Source organism: Vombatus ursinus, unplaced genomic scaffold, assembly GCF_900497805.2.
Source record: "Vombatus ursinus unplaced genomic scaffold, bare-nosed wombat genome assembly UNPS02014820.1, whole genome shotgun sequence".
Taxonomy (NCBI): Eukaryota; Metazoa; Chordata; class Mammalia; order Diprotodontia; family Vombatidae; genus Vombatus; species Vombatus ursinus.
The window spans coordinates 19,209,383-19,228,941 of record NW_020954598.1 but is presented as its reverse complement, the minus strand read 5'-3'; the positions used below and the strand labels follow the sequence as shown (position 1 = coordinate 19,228,941).

Sequence of the window (19,559 nt, the reverse complement as noted above, 5' to 3'; positions counted from 1 at the left end):
CCAAAGGATAAAAAGAAGAATTTTCTATTAATTGTATGCAGTGGTTCATTCATCATGAATTCCATTTCTACTGGCTGGTCCATTAAGTCTTATCCGTTTCAAACTTTACTGTTTACAAAGGGAGTAGTTTTTTCTTATCCTCTTTTGGTCTCCTTTAAGAAAAAATGGTTACTAAAAATTTTTTTCATAGTGCTCATTACTAACAAATATTCAGAACCTAATAATATTGTAGATTCATCAATAATTGTCACCAGACTGACTTCTCTCTTGCTTTCAGGCATTCAACAAATAAAGTTAAGTTATAAATGGTAGCCCTCCAAAAGGAATTGATTATACACTTCTCTAACTAAACCTAAAAGAATATTAAGCTTCAGGGTTTTTTTTTTGGTTTTACAAAGTAAGCAAAAAACTCATGAAACATGCTTAGGACATCTGTTCATCAAAAAAATATTCTACAGGATGATATACAAATCTCTTTTAAACTTCCCAAATTATTAAAACAAAATCCTTCCATTTTTATACTTAATTAAGAACAATGGAATTATTTTTACTGTTTAAAGTTTTCCTTAAAACTGATCAACAGTGATTAAAGGACACTGTAAGGCCTCAAACACAAAGAAATATATACATATATACACATACGTGCACATATACATACATGTCATATGTATGTGTATATATACATACACACAAATGTATGTAAGGATGTGTATGCACACACACAATCCCACAACTCTTAGTGAAATTTTAAATTAATAAACCTAAAACTGCACTAAGATTTCTGGGATACCCTGAATACACTTCACAATCACTCCTTTAAAATAAACAGAACTCAATTTTTAGAACTTGCATTCATCACTGCTAAGAAAATAATAATTATTTAGCAAACATTCTTGTTCAATCCTTTCAGTCATGTCTGACTCTTAGTGACCCCATCTGGGGTTTTCCTGGCAAAGATACTGGAGTGGTTTGCCATTTCCTTCTCCAGCTCATTTTACAGATGAGAAAACTGAGGCAAACAGGGTTAAGTGACTTGCCAAGGATTATACAGCTAGTAAATGTCTTAGGCCAGATTTGAACTCAGGAAGATGAGTCTTCTTGAGTCTAGGCCCAGCACTCTATCCACTGCACCACAAAACTGCCTTTTACTTATCAAATCCAGCCACAGACAGTTATTAGCTATATGACCTTGGGCAAGTCACTTAATTTCTGCTTTCCTCAGTTTCCTCATCTATAAAATGAGGATCATAACAGCACCTACTTCCTAGGGTTGTTATGAGAATCAAATAGTAATTGTAAAGTACTTAGCACAGTGCCTGGCACATAGTAAGTACTATAGAAATGCTTATTCCCTTTTGCAACTTGGAAAAATTAATTATGAAACTCATATTTTTTTGCATCTGAAAAAAGCTTGCTTTTAAAGGTTTCTGGATGAATTGTTGTGACTAAATATGTCTACAGCTTTTTCCTTGTAAGATATGTTAACAAAAATGCAAAGCATCCATAGTACCTGATCTAGGAATATTCTCGCTAATGGAGCACAGTCTGTAGATTTGATGAACCGCACAACGTCAGCCACACTCCACTCCAGTGGGTTACTGTCCAGCTGCAGTTTTTCAGCAACTTCAATCTTTATTTCCTTCATTTCCACCAAATAAAAGCAAATTTTACAGTATCATAAATTCTGGCCATCACCTTTAAACAATGTCTACATACTTTCTTGTCAATGCCAAGCAGTGAAGTTTAGATTTAAAATGCGTTTAGGGCAGACTCCTCATGAAAATGACCAGAGAGCCCTAGACACTGTAGGTACTCAATAAAGTTTGTGGTGTTATTCAGGATGATAAACATGGAAAATAAAGAGAAGATTTAATTTTCTTGAAGGACTAAGAAAAATATTTGAACCATTTAAAGAAAAAGGTGACACAGTTAATTTTTTAAACCCTCCTTGGAGTGGTGTACCCAAAATGAGACAAATAGTATTTACAACAAAAGAAAAACTTTAAATTAAAAATCAAGAGATCATTTAAGACCCCAATTACGTTGTATCCATTTTGTATGTAATACATTTGTATCTGGCTAGACTGAAAGCTCTTTGAGGCAGATATAATTTTTCCCATTTGTCTTTGGAGTTCTAGCACCCAGCTTAATGCCTGGTACTCTGTAGGTGCTTAATAAGTGCTTATTGGTTGATTGATCACTTCTATTAATATGAATCATTTTGAAGTGACTTTAAATATAAAAGGAAGAGATTCTGTTTTGATGCCATCTTTCCACTAAAAGCCCTAAGGATAGAGTTAGGAACTGTGTGAGAAGTATCTCAATCTTTCCAAAAGGCAGAATAGTGTTTTCTATTTTCAAGGCACTTCATAAGTGGTTGTTGGAAAAAAAATATAAAATCTACATTATTTCTATATTTCAACAAAATTGCTTTATTAAAATCAAAAGTGTCAATGGTTTTAAAAATTGGAACAAACCTAAAAGTATCTATCATAAATTCAAAAGAACTTTTTTCTAATTCACTATTAAGTCAAACAAGGAAGTGTCATTTTTTGTACTCGTATTTTTTCTTTTATGGAAGCCCAGTAGTCCCAGTGTTCTAGGACCTCTATACTACATATTCAATCCTCATAAAAATTTTTGGGCAAGTAATTATTGCACTGCGAATTCATTTTTAAAGGGAACTCCTCAAAATTCAAGTCCATATAGAAAAAGAAAAAAACCTTATCTGATATCTTTATTTCTGCAAAAGTTCAATTCACCCAAAAATCCTAGGGCAAAGGAGAAAAAAATTGTTAAATAGGTACCTTTGGTGAAGGAGGTTTATTCTCATCATCAGAGAAAGAAAAAGTGCGAAGTTTTCTTTTTCTCTTGTCTCGATCCTGAGCCAATGAATGAGACAATTCACTTTGGGTAGGAGAGGAAGAGCATGATTTCTTTTCTGACACTTCTGATTCTTCCTGCAGCTCATCTTGCTGTTCAGAGGCACTATCTTCACTTAGAGATTCTTCATCTACTTCATCCTGATCATCATCATCTTCACACCCGCTGCCCTACGGCACAAAAAACAAGACATGACCCACAACTCATCAAAAACATTGGTTTCTGCAAGAAAAAAGCATTTCTCAATAGTCAGAGTCAAATTATCAAGGTCTACAGAATCCGCTCCCTTTTGAAATTGGCATGAAATAATGATGTTTGTCAAAGTGAGAGAAGCAGAGACAAGCTTTAGTTCACCCCTCTCCAAGCTCCGTCCATGTACCTGGGGAGAGCCTGCTGGGGTGTTATCCACAGATGCTGAGGAGCGCTTCTTCTTATGGACAAAGAAGTTCTTCCTCCTCTTCCGTCTCTTGCTTGTTTTCTTCATAACGCACTCTAAGTTACTATGCCCACCAGGTGGCCGCCCAATTCTTTTATTTTTCTTCTTCCCGTAATAGTGTGCTGGAGGCATGTGACCAGGAGAGCAGGAGAGAAGGAGAGAGAGAGAGAAAGAGAGAGATATGAGACTTTTGTATCACACTTTTCTGTATGACTGTGGTACTTCAAGGCTACTATTTTCAACTGTCATCACAGTTGGTAGTGCTAAAGAGGTCAGATGCTAAGAAAAAAGAAAAGTCAATGGATGATGTCAATCTATCAACAGACATTTATTAAGTGCTTACTAGGTGACAGGCACTGGGGATACAAAAACAAAAATGAACAGTCTCCGCCCTCAAAGAAATTACTTGCTAGTGGGGAAAACATGTAAGTACATACAGAATATAAACATAAGCTAACTTTTTTGGGGTGGGAGGTTATCAGGAAAAGCTTCACGGAGAAGGCATCACTTGAGAAAGGTTTTAAGGATTAACAACATTTTAAAAGGGAGAGGTGAGGTGGGGGTGCACTCCAGACATTGCAGACAGGCAATGCAATGTGTGAGGAACTGCAAAGAGGTCAATTTGGCCGGACCACAGAGTATGTGAAGGGGACTATTATATAGTAAACATGGAAAGGTAATCTAGAGCCAGGTTGTAAAAGGTTTTAAAATCCAAAAAGAGGAGCTTATATATGATCCTAAAAGTAATAGGGAGTCATTGATATTTACTGAGTAGATGAGTGACATGGTCAAACCTAAACTCTAGGAAAGTCATTTGTCAGTTGTGTGTAGGATGGATTGCAGAGGAGGGAGACTTGAAGCAGGGAGACTAATTAATAGGTTATAACACTAGTCCAATCAAGAGGTGATGAGGAAAAAAAAGAGGTGATGAGGGCCAGATGAGGCTATATAAACAGAAGAGGACACATGTCCTAGAGGTTTTAAAGGTAGAAATGACAAGATATGACAACTGAATGGATATATGGAATAAGAGTGAGGAATCAAGGATAACTAAGGATAGCCAAAGTTTATAACCTGGGTGACTAGAAGGATGGTAGTGCTTTTGACAGAAATAAGGAAAGACTCTGTTCTGTTTGTAAGGACAACAATGGAAGATAAAAGTGAAGATACAGGGAAGGAGGTATTTTGCTTTCTATCCCTTTTTGAAACAACTATTTGGGATTTGGGATGAAGAGAGAAACAATGTGGCCAATCAGCTTAATCATAATACAGCCCACAATCATGGCTAAAAGGGAAGAAGTAGCATGATGTAATTGAAAAAACTGCTGAGCTTGGTGTCAAACTAAATTCAAATCTATCTTCAGATACTTACAGGCTATAAGCCATAAATAAATCACTTAACTTCTCAAAACCTCAGTTTAAAATGGTGGATCAAAAATGTCTATACTACCTGACAGGGTTGATTTGAGGGAATCACTTTGCAAAACATTAAAGTGTTATATAAATGTGAGTTGTTAGCATTAACACAGTAATCTGAACTAATATAAAGTTTCAATACATTATGTATTGCAATACAAATTTGTTAAGCTCCTCTAACTTCATTGTCAACTTGATAATCAGAGTTCTCAGACCTCAAAAAGCATGTTTTGCAATTCTCTAATGAATTTATCATGTAATGTTGTATATCATAATTATTTGGGTTTGTTGTCTTATCAAGTCCTACTAAAATAAACTCCATGAGATCAGGGATAAGGTTTATCTAAGCTTTATGTTCTGAATCATCTCCCTTCCTTCACAATTTGAATCCAATTTAAACTGAGTATCTTCCTAGTTAGGAAAGATAAAAATCATCTAAAAAAATTTTTATTTCAAATTTTGCAGGGTTGTTTTTTTTAAATACCCACAAAAGCTGTGTATAGGGGTCTAATTTATATTTTTAACTTGAAGGCATTACCATGAAAATGACTAATGTTTAGTAAAATGGTATTAAAAAATAATACATTCATATAACCTTTTTTTTGAAAGTGTCATCATGCTTCTGAGATGTGTGTGTGAGTGAGTGTGTGTGCATATGGAACTAGTTCAAATGTATAAAAATAAGAGCCATTCCCCCAATTAATAAATAGTGAAAAGGATATGAAAAGACAGTTTTCAGTGGAAGAAATTCAAGCTATCAGTAGTCATATGAAAAACTGCTCTAACAATTCTGAGATACCATCTTACACACCTATTAGACTGACAAAATTGACAAATAAATGACAAATGCTGGAGGAGCTGTGGGAAAATAGGTACATTAATGCACTATTAGTAACATCGTAAACTGAACCAGCAATTCTGGAAAGCAATTTGGAACTGTGCCCAAAAAGCTACTAAACTATGCAAACTGACCCAACAATACCACTCTAACTAGACCTATACTCCCAAAAGATCAAAGAAAGAGGAAAAATATCTATATGTACTAAAACATTTATAGTAGCTTTTTTGTGGTAGCAAATAAGGAGGAAATGCTGAACAAGTTATAACATATAAATGTGATGGAATACTATTGTGCTATTAGAAATGATGAAAGGGATGGTTTCAGAAAAACCTTGGAAGATCTGTATGAACTGAATGAAAGGATCAGAACTAGAAGAACAATATACAGTAACAACAGTATCGTGAAGACAATTAACTTTGAAAGACTTAAAACTCTGATCAACGCAATGACTAATCACAATTCCAGAGGACTTATGATGAACATACTACCCACCTCATGACAGAGGTGACGGACTCACAGTATAAAATGAGACATTTTTTTGGACATGGCCAATATAAGAACTTGTTTTGCTTGGCTATACATGTTTGTAACAGAGGTTTTGTTTTTCCTTCTTTTTCCATGGGTGGGCAGGAAAGAAGTGAGAGGGAGAAAAGGGGAAATTTTTGATGGAAAGTATCACCATGCTTTACACATTCCATCTAAATGTCCAGCTTACGCTCCCTCCCGAATCCAAGTCAGGAAGACTTAATCCACTCAGCTCTGGAATTACTGCCTGGTGCTATGATATCCAGACAGATGAGTCCTGAAGCACAGAGCTATACTGCTTCTAGCCACCTCTTTGCCATCCCCAGGCACTCTATAACCTCTATAACCCTCTATAACCTTTTATACTTCTAGCTCTGGGTACACTAATAAAATCAATACTACTATTGTCAATTGACTCCCCTCATCATCCCTGTGCCCTCCCAAACCAAAACACCATCCCCTTGCCCACCTCTCCCACATGATCTCCTCCTACTAGGATACAAGTTCCTTGAGGCCTCTGCATTTGAATCCCAGTGAATGGCACATATTAAATGCTTAATAAATACTTCTAATTCATTTATTGATCCATTCTAACATAGTGACAATAGGTTTCTATTTAAGCACATCAAACATATCTTCCAAATACCAGTGATTAACCTTGAGATGGTGCACCTAGTGGTTTCATCAGTATTTGCTTCAATTAGCCTTCATAATAAAAATGACAATCTGCTGAAAAAATTATCAAAATAAATCACTTATTTAAAATATTGACTACCTTAACTCTTGGTTGTAAAGAATATGTATCAAGAATGCCCTTATGGTAGGGAAAAAAATAAAACTGAGTATTCCTAACTTCTGATTTAAGTTAATTTCACCCAAATTAATGTTAAAAAAGAGATTCTCCCACTAAAGTCCACAATAATTTTGGCAATGCCATTTACTAGAAATACATTATGGAAAAGAAATAAAGATCAATTTGAGTGGTTCCCAAAGTTTTAAAGATGTGTACTCATGTACCCTAAGGGCTAGACAATATAAGTGTAACCATATATGAGATATTTTGCCTACATATGCCCTATCTGCCCAGCAGTCCATAAGCTCATTATGAGCAGAAATTGGGCCACTTTTCCTTTTTGTATCTCCAGATCCTAGCACAACATTTTACGAGGCATTTAAATATATTTTATCAAAATTAATTAAGAGATCATTTGACCTTAAAAACAAAGAATTCAGAAAGCTAATTTTATGAATTAAAAGTGTCTAACAGACAATTCCTTAGCCTAAGAAAAAGTCTTTTTTTTAATATTAATTCGACCAAGGTGCACTGGTTCTGTCATACTGCTTTTAAGCAGCATGAATCAAAGATAAAAAATCAGGATTTTGTGTAAGGGTCACAGAGCCTTGATAAAACTATATTGCCTTATAATCTGTTTATTTACTTTAATGTTTTCTTTAATTTAAAAAATGTGATGAGCATGAAAAGAACCAGAACGTAGAACAGGGGATACTATTCACTCCAGAGGCAAAAGCAATTTAGTGTGGAGTTAAACAATTATATATTGTATTAGATGCTACATAAATGTTTTTAAATGTCCCTGTCTCATAGACAAAGGACTCTGGTTCCCAGCCACTAGCTACCAATATTTAAAAGATCACTTACTGTATTTGGTCTTTGTCAGTACAGAGCAGTTCTCAGAACACTTGTCCAGAACCATCTGAGGACCAAAGAGATTAGGGCAGCATTCCAATTTTATACAGGTTTTCCGGCAGAAATCGGTTACCCGGTCAGCTGTTCTCACTATCTCAACAGTAGCACGATAACTTTTTCCTTTGTATCTGTCATTGGAGGAATTCAAATGTCAAAGTTATTTCACTAGTCCAAATCAAACAGAGGAAAAGTCTTACTGCGCACATCAATCAGCCTGTTTCTTAAAAAATGCTTCATGTTTTACATACTTTATAAGTAAGGAATTTTCTTCCATGACATTCCGTTTGAAAAAGATTGCTCTTACATATTATACTAGTAAAATAATGCATAAAGAACCAAAATTTCTTGCTAAAAAATGTTAACAAGCAAAGGTTTTGCCTTCCAGCCCTCAAGTTCTTCAAGATGAAACTGCTTCTAAAAAACAAGATTGCTTATAGTTTAAAAAATTAATGTCACTTATTACAGTTCAGTAATATTATTCTATTACATTTATATACCACAATAAATTTAGATAGTCCTCAAGTGATAGACATTTACTGCGGTCTCTAGTTCTCTGTTTCCAGGAAAGGGGCTTTTAATACTTTTATATAAATGAGACCATTTATTCTGTTCTTGTGGTACATGCCCTAGCAATGGAATCTTTGAGTCACAGGGCATGAACATGTTATTCCTTTCTTTAGCAAAATTCCAAACTGCTTTTCAGAATGATTGGACCAATTCATAGTTGCATCAGCAGTGTATTACTGTGCTTATATTTCTTCAGCCTCTCCAAGACTATTTCTATCTTTGCTAATTTGCTTAGAGTGAGATAAAACCTCAATTTTCTTTTGACTTGCATATCTCTTATTACTAGCTATTTGTAGCATTCTTTCATTTAGTTAATAGTTTGCAATTCAGTTTAATGGTCTAAATGGTATTTCCAGGTATATAACTTTGGTCCTCCAGATTTCAGAATGACATTCTAGGTAATCCTAGAGTTTCCTGCAGCAACTAATATGCATTCAACTACAAAAGAAAAAGGGGGACAAAAGAGGTAACATACTTGGCTTTTAGAGTTTCCCCATGTCCATGCCACACAGAATCTTCATCTAGCTGAAGCTCGCGAAGAACACGGCTTGGTTTATAGGCTGCATTGATCAGCAATGTGAGAACCTAACAGTCATTTTTTTAAGAGGCAGAAAGTATAACAGGGATAATAGGGGGGACAAAGAGATTAGACTATTGGTAATAAAAGCCTGATTTATACTGTATGTCAGCAGATTAATTCCATTCAATTGAATTAGTAAGTATCAAAATGCGCGAGAGTCAAATATTCATGAATGGTGGTGATATTATACAGGACAGCAGCAGCTGCCAGGAGAGTCAAATCAAACAGTAAATGGAACCTGGCTAAAAATTTCAAAACTTTGTTGTCTGAAACAGCATACCACTAACTTTAAATTCCTTTAGCACATGTACAATTTATTTATGATGTCACCTGGGCAGATCCCACAAAGCCCCAAGAATTCTGAATTTATCTCGTGATATATTTCACTACTCCAATCTCGTATTAAAACCCCTAACAGTGAAAAAGTGAACTCCTGTATTAAAAACTGTTCCACCTCATCCTTTCCCTGTGAGTAGAAATATAAAGTGTGCACCCTTCTATGTGGGAGAGACTAAGTAACCTTTGCTAAGAGTTTAAAGTCAATGGATAATATTGAAAAATAGTTTTTCTTTGGAAGAAAATAAAGTGACTGTGGAACAGATTTCACACATATCCAGCATCTAGAATGCCAAGGAAGTTCCTATCTCACAAGCCAGCTCATTCCATGGCTAGACAGCCCTTGTCAGAAAGTTCTTAATTAAACTGGCTAAAATGTGCTTGTCTGCAATTTCCATCAATTAATTTTGTTCTCTGAGGGAATGAAGTAAATCTGATTAGTTTTCCACACAACAACCCTTCAAGTATCTAGTCACACATTACACAACCCCACTCCCAGCCCACACCAATTCTTTTCTTTCAGGAAACCCTCTTCACTTCCTTCACCAAAATCCATGGGTGTGCTGGAGCCACTTCCACAGGGGTGAGACCATAGTAAAATTCTCAATGTGAGCTTTTACACTTCAGAAATCAGCAATCACTATTAATCAGGGATGATTTACAGTTTTATTTGATTTTCTAGCCTTAGGAAGGTGATGGGGAAAATGTTAATCATGCTGATTAAGCTTAAAAGTATGTGTACATACACTTTTTTTCTTACCCCTAGAGAGTGTGATTGTTAAAAATTTACCAGCATATCCCTGTACTGCTCCACAAACATTGCCTGAGTTCAGCATGAGTGCAGTAGAAGTCACAGGAAATGCAGCTGTCACCAGACTGGAGGCATGATGACTTAAGCTGATGATGATGATGATGATGATGATGATGATGATGATAATGAGCTGATGTTTTTACAGCATTTTAAGGTTTACAAAGTACTTTACCCATCCATTATCTTCCTTAAGCCTCATAATAGTCCTACCAAAACTATACATGGTTTGGTTTCATAATAAACGTGATTACCTTCTTGTTCATATTCTATAGCTTAACATCCTTAAAAAATAGTACCCAGATATGAATATTCCTAATGTGGTCTGAATAAAAAAAAAAATACTTACAAATAAAAAAGTACTTATTAAGTGCTTGCTATTTCCAGGCATTGAACAATATATAGTACAGCAGGACTGTTATGTCCTATAACCTGAAAACTCTCTGGTATTGTGATCCAAAGCTAGTTAGTTTTTTTGGTAGCTACTACATGTTACACCACTGGTTCACACTGATTCTACAATTATCTACGATATCTAAGTCTTTTTCACGTGAACTATTTTCAAGCCAGGTTTCTTCTAAATTCTGTACTTGTAAAGTTGATTTTTGAACCTAAATTCAAGACTGTATTTATCCCTGTTAAATTCCATTTCTATCTAATGCTGAGGTTTTGCATACTTGTTTTTGTTTCCACTTTCTTTTCCTGTTTAGGCTAAGACTCTTAATCTGCCATACTCCCCTGTGATATTTTGTAACTGCAAAAGGGATTTTCCACGCACAGAATCAAGATGGCAGAAGAGTAGGAAGAAGCAAAACCTAGTTTCCCACCAAATGTCCTCCACAAAGATCTAAAAAAGAGACCAGACCAAATTCTGATTGGAAATCCAAGAAAAAGCCATGATGAGTCAATTTCTCCAGACACAGATCTGTAGACACGGGAGAAATCACATAGCTAGGAGCATGCTTGTAGAGCATTCCAGCATTCAGGGATTCAAAGAGAGCCAAGACTAGGCATTAGGGTAAGAAAAGGTGACACATGATCACCTCCTAACTAATTAGAGATCTAAACCTAGGGATGGCAAAGAGGTACAGTTGCTAAGTGGACCATAAATATGTACTGAGCAGGGAACAAGTTTGGAAGCAAAGAATAGTTGTGTGGCTCTAATTCCAGAAGTAGAGCAAGGGACTCAGTTATAACCTCCAGACAGGCTGAAGCTTAAAGTGCAGTAACCAGGGCAGGTGTTCCAGGCCAAAGGAAAGCCTAGAATTCAATCCCTCTGAACTTATAGGGGTATTCCAGAGGACTAACAGTGGTAGAGGGCCAGCAGCATTTTGGGAGCACAAATTCCCAAACAGAGACAAGCCAAAAGACCCAAACCTACATCAGGAACTTACAGAGCTCAGACCAGGGAGTTGTAAATGTGGGCTGCAAAGTAGCACAGTGGATAGAGTGACAGGCCTGAAGTCACGAAGACACATCTTCTCGAGTTTAAATCTGGCCTCAGACACTTACTAGCTATGTGACCTTGGAAATCACCCAGTTTGCCTCAGTTCCTCATCTGTAAAATGAGCTGGAGAAGGAAATGGCAAAACATTCCATTATCTCTGCCGAAGAAACCCCAAATGGGTCATTAAGAGTTTGACATGACTGAAATGATGAAACAACAACAATTACAAAGGAGTGGAGAGCTTGCAAAATGATAGTCCAAAAGGCAAATAATCTCGGCTTACAACCAAGAATTACTTATCCAGGAAAACTAAGTATAATCCTACAGGGGAAAACACACACCTTTAATGGAATGGAGGACTTTTAAGCATTCCTGACAAAAAGACCAGAGCTAAGTAGAAAATTCAACAAGAGTCAAGAGAAATAGAAAAAGGTAAATATGTGCAAAAAATAATAAGGGACTAAACAAGGTCAATCTGTTTACATACTTATATGCAAGGATAATCACTATATTATCTAGAGAAGTCTAATTGGATAGAGGGCTTGGGAGTAATTCTATTGTGTTTTGATGGACCTTCAAAAAAGAATGGAAAGTATGAGAAAAAGGAGTAAGCTGGGAGGGTGGGAAGGAAAGGAAGAATGGGAGAAATTATCTCATATAAATAGGGTTTGCAAGTAAGTCTCCATAAAAAGGAGAGAGAAGGGATTGGGTGACACTTGAATCTTACTCTCTTCTGAACTGATCAAATAAGAGAAAAATACACAAATCCACAGCTGGATACAGAAATACCTTTTCCTCCAGTAGGAAAACAGGAGGGAAAGAGGGGAAATAAGTTAAGGTAAGGATTCATCACAAGAAAACAAACACTTCTTTAAGAGGGGGTAAGAAACAAAGAGATGGGAAAGTATAAGAGAATAGGATGAAAGGGTAAATACACAATTAGCAATAATAACTGTGGGTGTGAATGGGATAACTTCACCCATAAAACAGAAGAGAATAGAAGACTGGATTAGAGACCAGAATCCAAAAACATGCTGTTTCCCAGAAACACTTGAAACAGAAAGATATAAAATAAAGGGCTGGAGAAGAATCTATTATGCCTCAGTTGATGTGGAAAAGGCAAAGGTAGTAATTATGATCTCAGGCAAAACAACAGTAAAAAAAAAAATAGAATGAAAAATTGAAAATAAACTTTACTAAAAGGTACCAGAAATAAGGAATTAATATCAGCATTATATATATATATATATATATATATATATATATATCTGCAGCAAATGGCATAGCATCTAAACTCTTGAAGGAAAAATTATCAACAGTAAAATTATAAGAGTGGAGGAATCTCAATTTACCATTTCTCAGAACTAAATAAATCTAAGTAATTTTTTTTTTTAAAAATGAAGGCCCTGAATGGAATTTTAGAAGTTAGATATAGTAGACCTCTGGAGAATACTGAAAGGAGGGGCGGCTAGGTGGTACAGTAGATAGAGCACTGGCCTCAGATTCAGGTTCAAATGTGACCTCAGATACATAACACTTACTAGCTGTGTGACCCTGGGCAAGTCACTTAACCCCAATAGCCTTTAAAAGAAAAAAAAAAGAATAGATGGGTCATCATGGCTAGGCCAAACCTAATAAAAATGACAATTCTACCTAAAGTTATTTATTCAATGCCATACCAATAAAATTATCAAAAAACTATTTTATATAGCTAGAAAAAAAATTCATCTTGAAAAACAAAAGGTCAATAATATCAAGGGAATCAATAAAAAAAGTGAAGCAAAGTGGCATAGCAGTATCAGATCTCAAACTCTATTACAGAGCAGTAATCATCAGAACAATCTGGTACTGGCTAAGAAACAGAGCGGTAGTAAATGACCACAGTAATCTAGTGTTGGACAAACCCAAAGATTCACGATTTTGGGACAAGAAATCACTATCAGACAAAAATTGCTGGGGAAACCAGGAAGCAGTTCAGCAGAAACTAGGTATGGACAAACACCTCACAGTGCATACTGAGATAGGGTCAAAACGGGTACATGACTTAGACATAAAGGGTAATATCATACGCAAATTAGGGGAGCATGAAATGGTTTACCTGTCAGATCTATGGATAAGGGAAGAATTTATGTTCAAACAAGACAGAGAGCCTTATGAGATGGAAAATTGATAATTTTGAGTACATCATATTAAAATATTTTTGCACAAAAAAAAACCAATGCAGCCAAGATTAGAAGGTAAGTAGTAAACGGGGGGGGGGGGGGGGATTTTATAGCAAATTTCTCTGATAAAGGCCTCAATTCTCAAATATATATAGAAGTCATATTTATAAGAATACAAGTCATTCCCCAACTGATAAATGGTCAAAGAATATGAATACAGTTTTCATAAGAAGATATCAAACTAGCTATAGTCATATGAAAAAAGGCTCTAAATCACTACTTATTAGAGAAATGCAAAAACAACTCTGAGGTACCACCTCACACCCATCAGATTGCCTAATACAACAAAAAAGGAAAATGATGTATGTTGGAAGGGATATGGGAAAAACTTGGACACTAAAGCACTGCTGGTGGAGTTGTGAACTGATTCAACCATTCTGGGGAGCAATTTGAAACTAAGCCCAAAGGGTTGTATAAAACTGTGCCTACCTTTTGACACACCAATACCACTACTAGGTCTGTTTGCCAGACATTTAAAAAAAATAAAAAGGAAAAAGACCTATATGTATAAAAATATTTATAGCAGCTCTTTTTGTGGTGGCAAAGAACTAGAAACCAAGACTAGAAGGAAAGTAGAAAGCTGGGAAAACAATTTTTACAGTAAATGTTTCTGATAAAGGCCTCATTTTTCAAATATGCAAAGAACTAATTTACATTTATAAGAATACAGTCATTCTCTAATTCATAAATGGTAAAAGGAGATGAAGAAAGCCAGGCAATCTACAGTCATATGAAAAAATGCTCTAAATCACTACTGATTAGAGAAATGCAAATTAAAACAACTCTGAGATACCACCTCACACCTACTGGATTGACTAATATGACAGAATAAGAAAATAATAAATGATGGAGAAAATGTGGGAAAATTGGGATACTAATGCACGTTGGTGGAGTTGTGAATTGATCTAACCATTCTGGAGAGCAATTTGGAACTATGCCTAAAGGGCTATAAAAATGTTCATACCCACATATGTAAAAATGTTGCATGACCCAGCAATACCACTACTAGGTCTGTACTCCAAAGAGATTTTCTAAAAGGGAGTGGGGGTAGGAGAAGAGACCTATTTGTATAAAAATATTTATAACTGCTGTTTTCATAGTGGCAAAGAACTGGAAGTGCCCATCAATTGAGGAGTGGCTCAACAAGTTGCGTATCCGATTGCAAGGGAATATTACTGTGCTATAAGAAATGATAAGCAGGTGGATTTCAGAAAAACCTGCAAAGATTTACATAAACTGATATAAAGTGAAGGAAGTAGAACAGGAGAACACTGTTCACAGTAACAGCAATACTGTACAATGATCAACTGTGAAAGGCTTTAGCTATTCTCAGCAATACAATGATCTAAGACAATTTCAAAGGACTCATAATTTAAAATGCTATCCAGCTACTGAGAAAGAATTGATGGAGTCTGAATGTAGATCAAAGCACGCTGTTTTTCACTTTCTATATTTTTCTGTATTTTTTTCAGAGAGATATAATGAAAATGTTTGTTCCCATAAATTTGGAGCAAACAACTAGAAAAGTAACTAAGTAAAACAGGATACAGCAGGTCTTATCTTGTTTTACTGAGAGAAGTTAGTTAAGTAGAACAAAAGATTCCACAATATTGAAACAATTGCTAAAAGTAACTAAGCAAAATGGGATAAAGCTGGTCTTATCTTGTTTTGCTGATAGAAGTTAGTAAGTAGGACAAAGGTTAAGCTTTGCCCAGAGTGTGCATGCTTATGTGCATGGCTTATGAATATTATGAATATTAGCTTCTCCACCTCCAGGTATCTAAGATGTCATTTTCTGAACATGGGATGTATTAAGAAGGAGAAGGACATGTTAGGGAGTAAATGTGTAATAGGTGTACCAGAAAGTTGTACACTCTAGAGTAGTCAGCCAATGAGGAAACAGAGGAGGGACTTTGCAGCCAGGATTAGAGATAAATAGTGAACTCCTGCTTTGGCCAAGTGTGTCCTAGTCCATAGGATACTCGCCCGTTGCAACTGCATAATAAACTGGGCTTTTAACTTAATCCCTCCTGAGTCCAAATGAGTTATTTCTCACATTTTACAACATGACTAAGATGGATATGTTTTACATGATTGAACATGTATAATCTGAATTGTTTACCCTTTTAGGGAAGGAAGAGGAGATGGGAAATAGAGAAAATCTAGAACTCAAAAAAATTTTTTAATGAATGTTAAAAACTGTCTTCATGTGTAATTGGGGAAAAAATAAATTATTTTTTTAAAAATTAAAACCCCAACATTAAAAAACAAAATAGGAATCCTGAAAATCAAAGGAGACTAACAAAACTGAAAGCAAAAGGTAAAAAGAAAAAGAACTCATTGAATTAATACATACAAGAACATGGTTGGAAAAAACAACATCAACAACAAATAAAAAGGATAAGTCATTGGCTAACTGGATTAAAAAAAGAAAGAACAACAAATTACCAGTATCAAAAGTAGAAAAGATCGGGGCAGCTAGGTGGCAAAGTAGAAAGAGCACTGGCCCTGAAGTCAGGAGGACCTGAATTCAAATCCAGCCTCAGACCAAACACTTGACACTTACTAGCTGTGTTACCCTGGGCAAGTCGCTTAACCCCAATTGCCAAAAAAAAGAAAAAAGAAAAGAGAAAAGATGAACTGAAAAAAGAAAAGATGAACCAATGAAAAATAGAAGAAATATGAGGAGATAGTTTGCCCAACTATATGACAATAAAACTAGTGATCTAAATGAAAGGAATAGTTACAAGAATGTCAGGTGCCCATTAATAGAACAAGAAACAGAAGACAAATAATCCTATCTCAGAAAAAAAAAATGAACACTCAATAAATGAACTCCCCCCAAAAATACACAGAACCAGATGGATTTACAATCACACAAAAGATCAATTAATTCCAATAATACATAAAACTGTTTGAAAAAAATAGGGGAAAAGAAGCTCTACAAAATTCTTTCTGAAACACAATGATGGCGTCAATACCTAAGCCAGGAAGTCAAAACGGAGAAAGAAAACTATAGGTTAATATTCCTAATGAATATTGATACAAAAAGTTTATATAAAATATCAGCAAGGAAACTATGGCATCACAAAGATTATAAACTATGACCAGGCTGGATTTATTTCAAGAATGAAGAAAACCATAAGCATAACTGACCATATTAGTAACAAAAAGCATATCATTATATCAATACAGAAAGATAATACCCATTCCTGATAAAAACACTAGAAAACATAGGAATAAGCAGCATTTTCCTTAAAATGGTAAGCAGTAACTGTTAAAACCAAGAGTTAACACTATCTGTGATGGGGATAAGCTAGAGGCCTTCGCAATAACATCAAAGGTAAAGCAAGGCTGTCTATTATCATCATCAGTACTTAATATAGTGCTAGATACGCTAGCTATAGTAATAAGAGAAGAAAAAATTGAAGGAATAATCATAGGTAAAAGGAAACACGATCATCACTTTTGAAATACTATGATGATTTTCTAAAAACTAAGTGAAACAATTATCAACTTTAACAAAGTTACAGGACATAAAATAAACCCACACAAATCATTGGCATTTCTATATATTACCAACAAAATCCAGCAGAAAGACACAGAAAAAAGAAACTCCATTTAAAATAACTACAGAGAGTATAAAATACTTGGGAGTCTACCTACCAAGACATACAGGAACTATATGAACACAATTCCGAAACACTCTTTAGTGAGTCAGTCTCATTCACTAAGTTCCCACTAAGTGCCAGGCACTGGAGATACAAAAGGAGGCAAAAGACTCAGGGTTGTTGTGGGCGGTGATAACACAAATGGATAAAGAATTCAAGGGTAGCTAATAACAAATGGTTGAACTGTGAGCTACAGATCAAGACTATGAAATGAGGCAAGAAAGACCATAGCAAGGATGATGGACTGGGCAAACAGGAAAACTTAGAAGGACAGGAAGTCACGGTGAATAGGAAGAAGAGATTTGAGAAGGATTGCGGCATAATATATAGAACAGTGGACTTGGAGGGAGGAAGACTTGGGTTCCAATATTGCCTCAGACATTTACTGGTTTTATGGTCCTAAGTAAACTATATGAGCTTTCTGGGCCTTGGTTTCTTCATCTGTAAAACGAGGGGGTTTGATTCAATAAGGGATCTTCTAGCTCTAAATGTAGATCCTATGTTTAGGAGGTGTGAAGCAGAAGAGACTGAAGGACAGGTTGTGGTGTCTGAAGAAAAAGAAGTCAGAATTCTGGGTCACAGAGATGGAAGGATGATGGGTTATGATCAGATCAAGATTAAGGTCATCATTGCAGGACTAAGGAGGAATGACAAGGGAGTTCATGGGAACTGAGAAAGTCAATGGAATGGGAGAACAGGCTGTCCTAGGTAACATCAACTTGTATGGTAATATCCCCAAGTATAAAGACACAGGCTACAGTGAAGAAGGGAAGACTATGAGTCACACACTGAACTCCTTGAAAAAGGAGGGAGAATAATCTGGAAATCAACAGAAGACTGTGACAAGAAGCTGGAGTTAGAGACAAGAGATGGATAGAGTACAGATTGTAGAGAGAGAGAGCCTGCTGAGTGATGGTAGGTAGCAAAGGGATAATGGGGGAGTGAGGAGCAAGGAGCAAGTCAACTCTTCCTCCTGGAATACTCAGAATTAGAGGGGGTGGCCAGGGATTCAAGGCTTCTTGAAACAGAGCCAAGTTTTCATTCAATCTAGAGGATGGAGAGAATGTGAAGAGATCTAGAATACAAAGAGTTTGTTAACAGGAAATTGAGGATTATAGAGGGTACCATGGAATTAGAGGAAAGAGGATGAAAACAAATACTGCAGGTGGGTAAGACTGGTGAGGATAGAGATGAAAGGCTGGAGAGGGAGAGAATTTTCAGCAGATAACAACTCTGAAGCATAGGGACAAGGAGATAAGGAAATGGAAATCTTCCTATCATAGGCTTAATTAATTAATTAATTAATTAAGTCTTTGGGTACTGTTCACTTATCAGTTACAATTCTAATTACTCTACCATACCGCCCACACTTCTTTATTTTTTATACAAGGATAAGAGACACTTGGGCAAATGACTTTCTGAAATAAAAATTTGCTATACAGCGCTAGAGTCAGCTCAAACCAGCTTGAGAGGCAACTTAAATTTTCATTGTGAGAGCATTTACATATAGGAAATAAGCAAATGCTACAAAGAGAGCTTGATTGTTGCTCACTATCTAGACTTAAAGCAATAGATAAAATGTTAATAATGCAGATTAAACTTAAAAGTGTCTCATGCTTACACCCTCACCCTCCCAGAGAGCCAGCTATTAAACATTTACCAACACACCACTGGCTATATCAAAAACAATTCGTGATCTACCAATTCAGTATTCCTATCAGAAAAAGCTAGTGAGTTGTCATTAGTTTGACAAAATTTGTTCTTTCTTTTTTTTAAGGCAATTGGAGTTAAGTGACTTGCCCAGGGTCACACAGCTAGTAAGTATCAAATGTTTGGTCTGAGGCCGGATTTGAACTCAGGTCCTCCTGACTTCAGAGCCAGTGCTCTTATCCACTGCGCCATCAAGCTGCCCCACAAAATTTGTTCTTAATGGACATATGCCACTAAACAATAATAACAGCCTCAAACTATCTGCTTAATAATCCATTCAGTAAACTAGAAATCAAACCTTATAAAGTAAATGTATTATGGAGTGATTATTCTTATTACAGAGAATATGGGGTTGGTTTCAAAAGTTAACTAATTTAAAATGGTATGATTTATGTTAAACTTGTCAGGA

The 19,559-nt window shown here is 35.8% G+C and overlaps 1 protein-coding gene across 2 annotated transcripts in view; it reads right to left on the bottom strand.

The window, feature by feature from the left end:
- Positions 1-19,559, bottom strand: part of SFMBT1 (Scm like with four mbt domains 1) — a 160,446-nt gene that overhangs the window by 9,327 nt on the left and 131,560 nt on the right. For both annotated transcript variants that reach the window (XM_027836939.1, XM_027836938.1), the window contains 5 exons: positions 8,852-8,961; positions 7,762-7,937; positions 3,263-3,441; positions 2,808-3,053; positions 1,511-1,639 (listed from right to left, as the gene is read on the bottom strand). In XM_027836939.1, coding sequence (XP_027692740.1) covers positions 1,511-1,639; positions 2,808-3,053; positions 3,263-3,441; positions 7,762-7,937; positions 8,852-8,961 — 840 coding nt within the window. The remainder of the gene's footprint in view (positions 1-1,510; positions 1,640-2,807; positions 3,054-3,262; positions 3,442-7,761; positions 7,938-8,851; positions 8,962-19,559) is intronic.